At 45.3% G+C, this 3,697-nt stretch overlaps 1 protein-coding gene across 3 annotated transcripts in view; it reads right to left on the reverse strand.

The window, feature by feature from the left end:
• Nucleotides 1–541: 541 nt before the first annotated feature.
• herc3 (HECT and RLD domain containing E3 ubiquitin protein ligase 3) overlaps nucleotides 542–3,697 on the reverse strand; it is a 47,849-nt gene continuing 44,693 nt past the window's right edge. For all 3 annotated transcript variants that reach the window (XM_058385606.1, XM_058385604.1, XM_058385605.1), the window contains one exon: nucleotides 542–3,037. In XM_058385606.1, coding sequence (XP_058241589.1) covers nucleotides 2,829–3,037 — 209 coding nt within the window. In that variant the 3' untranslated portion in view covers nucleotides 542–2,828. The remainder of the gene's footprint in view (nucleotides 3,038–3,697) is intronic.

A 3,697-nucleotide genomic window follows, 5' to 3' on the forward strand; every position in this document is an offset into this window, starting at 1 on the left:
TGTGAGAGAGAGAGAGAGAGAGATATTGTGTGCACTTGTATGTGTGTGTGTACCTGTGTGTGTGTGAGAGAGAGAGAGAGAGAGAGAGAGATTGTGTGCACTTGTATGTGTGTGTGTGAGAGAGAGAGAGAGAGAGAGAGAGAGAGAGAGAGATTGTGTGCACTTGTATGTGTGTGTGTACCTGTGTGTGTGTGAGAGAGAGAGAGAGAGAGAGAGAGAGAGAGATTGTGTGCACTTGTATGTGTGTGTGTACCTGTGTGTGTGTGAGAGAGAGAGAGAGAGATTGTGTGCACTTGTATGTGTGTGTGTACCTGTGTGTGTGTGTGAGAGAGAGAGAGAGAGAGAGAGAGAGAGAGAGAGAGAGAGCGAGAGAGAGAGAGATTGTGTGCGTGTGTCCATGCGTGCTTGTACGTGTGCGTGAGTGAGAGAGAGATTGTGCGAGTGAGAGAGAGATTGTGTGTGTGTGTGTGTGTGTATGTGTAAGAGAGACACAGAGAGAGACTGGAAGAAGTGTAAATCACAGCACAGAGCAGACGACACATTGGGAGGTGGAATTTTCATTTTAATTTAAATGCTCTGGAAGGAAAAAGAAAAATAGATAAAACAATATATTCCATTTGAGAGAGAGATATAAAAGTAAATATACTTTACTAAAATAATGCAGCAGCAGCCACTAAGAAGCCCTTGATTGCTGAAGTTGACAGTAAGGTATGGGGGCAGAAAGGCTTGGTGCTGTTGGTTCCAGTGTGGATGAATGAACACAGCAGGACACACTGAGGACACGCTGAACACTGCTCCAGAGTGTCTCCAGGGTGTGTGTAGAGCTTCTCTCCTCTATCTTCTGCCTCTTCATCATCATCATCAGGCTTCATTGTGTGCGTCACTTTACACACCGAATCATTCTGGTCCAAGACTTAACGTCGTGGCTGTGGAAAGGAAATCCCTTTTAAACGTCCTGCGTCCCTGCTCGATCCTCAGATACGGTGCATGAGGATGCTGAAGAAACTCAGATTTAGATGTAATGATGACTGAAAAAAAAAGATTTCTATGAGAGCACCGGTGGTGCGGTACGCCTCCGGTCCAGGGACTCTGACTTCCTGCTCCAACACTCGAAACACGACGGGATGTTTCCGTCATTTGGGTAAATACACCGAAAGTGGGCGGAGCTTCACTTTACACCAAACGGTCAATCGCAAACTGGCCGACTTTCTGATCATCTGACATCACGTACCATTCTGGTTTTATCTGCGGCAGGTCTGTGATGTTAAATGGCTAATCCAACCTCATCAGGAAGCTAGCTAATGTTCAATGTTGACTAATTATATTACTATTATACCAAAAGCTTGAGTTCAGGGTGGAAGAGGAATGAATTTGTAATCGTCCGGTCGAATGGAAATTAAGCTCCGCCCCTGCTGAACCAGAAAGTTGGCAAGCTCTCAGAATAAATCTCGAATTTTAAAATGAGTGTTAAGATTTGTGTCCGATATTTGATAAATCGATGCCCCGTAGTAGCGCCGCCCCTTTCAGTGAGTCCGAAATGTGTCACGCTTCCTTTCTTCCTTTTTCTTGGATAATAATTTCCTGCACACTGCTCACCGACATTAAAGGTACAGTGAGTGATTATGATTTAAAAAAAGAAATAAAAATAAAAACACCAACACGTGCCACTTGTGCGCGAATGCCTGAAAAATAGTTCACAATCGAACGGTCACTATATGAGCAGAGACGCTTCTACATCCGGATTACACAGGAAGCGGAGGAGTTTCTCCTCTGAGCACGTATTTAAGGTTAAGGAAAAAAAACGTAGCGGATTATTATTGACCACACCTTTAACCGCTGGAGTGTTAGAGCAGGAACCTCTGCCGCCCTGGACTCGGGACACGCACAGGACCAGCGTCCGGCTCGGTTGTGCATAGACCCGGCATTCAAATCAAAACCATTCACGCACATCACCCAGTTATTGCTGGATCTCATCATCGTCGGTCAGCGTAGCTTTCAAATAATCAGCTTTCTTTGCTATTTTTTTTTCCCCGGCCAACCATAAATAACATTTTCGGGTTCACCGTATACATATTTATTGTGGCACTAAACAGTCATTAGCAGGCTCAGCTTCCGCTCTGGACGTCACGCTTGCATGCACGCTAAAGTGAGAAAAGGAGAAGAAACGAAAGCTGTAGGCGTTCCTTGCGAGTGGCTCGTTTTTCAAGGCAGAGTTGGAAATGGACTCTCAAAGAATTCGCCGGTCGAGAAGCGGAGAGGGTTAATAGACTTTCACGTCTGGATAATGGCTTGTTCCGTCCTCCGTCGCTTCAGCAGCAGGTCTGGATATCTGGACATCTCCAGTCGAAAGCTCAGAGGACAAGGACTTTTTGGAGTTCTTTCTTTCTGGCCAAGCACAAATGCCAAAAGAAAAAAAGTCGGCAAAATAAAAAATAAACCCACCCTCGCTCGGGTGCGACTCCAAACCAACCAAAAATATTTCCTGTCTCGGCGCGGAACGGCGGACTCGTCCACCGTACACAATCCCGATCCTGACACTGTTCCCAGAGCTCGGAAAGGAACAGGAAAGTAAAAAGTGCTCCGAATAACAATGTGCACGTCAGGAATTCTTGCACTAACACTCTTTTTAAAAAACAAAACAAAAAAACAACACGGATAAAAGATTTATTCCCGTCAGAGCTCAGGAGAGTTCAGAGTCTGTATATTCACACTCTCAGAGGAGCTCTGCATAAGGGATCAGATATTATCCGTCCTTGGTGAAAGTGCAAGAGTGTGTGTGTGTGTGTGTGTGTGTGTGTGTGTGTGTGTGAGAGAAAAAGGCCGTGCTCTCACACCAGGCTGAAGCCTTCGTACTGCTCGATGGCGCGTGTGAGCCTGGAGCGCAGCGTCTCTTTGCTCCTGTAGCATGGCAGGTCCAGCAGGTTGTAGCAGGTGTGAGCGACGGGCAGGAAGTGCTCCTCTGCCGACGTGGACTGGATGATGATGCGCAGGCTGGACATGCCGTGAATCGGGATCCGGTCGCTGCCTGTCAGGAACACTGAGCCGAGAGGAGAGAGAGCGTTAGTCTGAAAAACTAACTACACTCAACACTTTAGAAGATTTACAGCTCATCGTTTCTCATGCACACTGTCTAGATAGATAGATGATTGGATGGATGGATTGCAGGATAGACAGACAGACAGACAGACAGACAGACAGACAGACAGACAGATAGATAATCACTGACCACACCTTTAACTGGAGGGTTGTGTGATTACTTTCGATGTTCACAGCACAGAAACAGCCAAAGCTTCCCTTTTCTTTCATTCTTTCTCTTTTACTTTCCCCCTTTTCTTTCCTATTTCCTAATTTTTCTTTCCTTAGTATCTTCCCTTCGTTCGTTCCTCCCCTTCCTTTTTCTTTCCTTTGTTCCTTCCCTTCCTTCTTTCTTTCATTTGTTCTTTCCCTTCCTTCTTTCTTTCCTTCATTCCTTACCTTCCTTCTTTCTTTTCTTTGTTCCTTCCCCATTCCTTCTTTTTTTCATTCCTTCCCTTCTACCACATTTTCCTTCTTTCTTTCCCTTGTTCCTTCCCTTCCTTTTCTTCATTCTTGCCCTTCCTTCTTCCTTTCCTTCTACCTTATCTTCCTTCTTTCTTTCTTTCTTTCTTTCTTTCTTTCCCTTGTTCCTTCACTTCCTTCTTTCTTCCCTTTTCCCTAC

Source organism: Hemibagrus wyckioides, linkage group LG03 (assembly GCF_019097595.1).
Source record: "Hemibagrus wyckioides isolate EC202008001 linkage group LG03, SWU_Hwy_1.0, whole genome shotgun sequence".
NCBI classification, from domain to species: Eukaryota; Metazoa; Chordata; class Actinopteri; order Siluriformes; family Bagridae; genus Hemibagrus; species Hemibagrus wyckioides.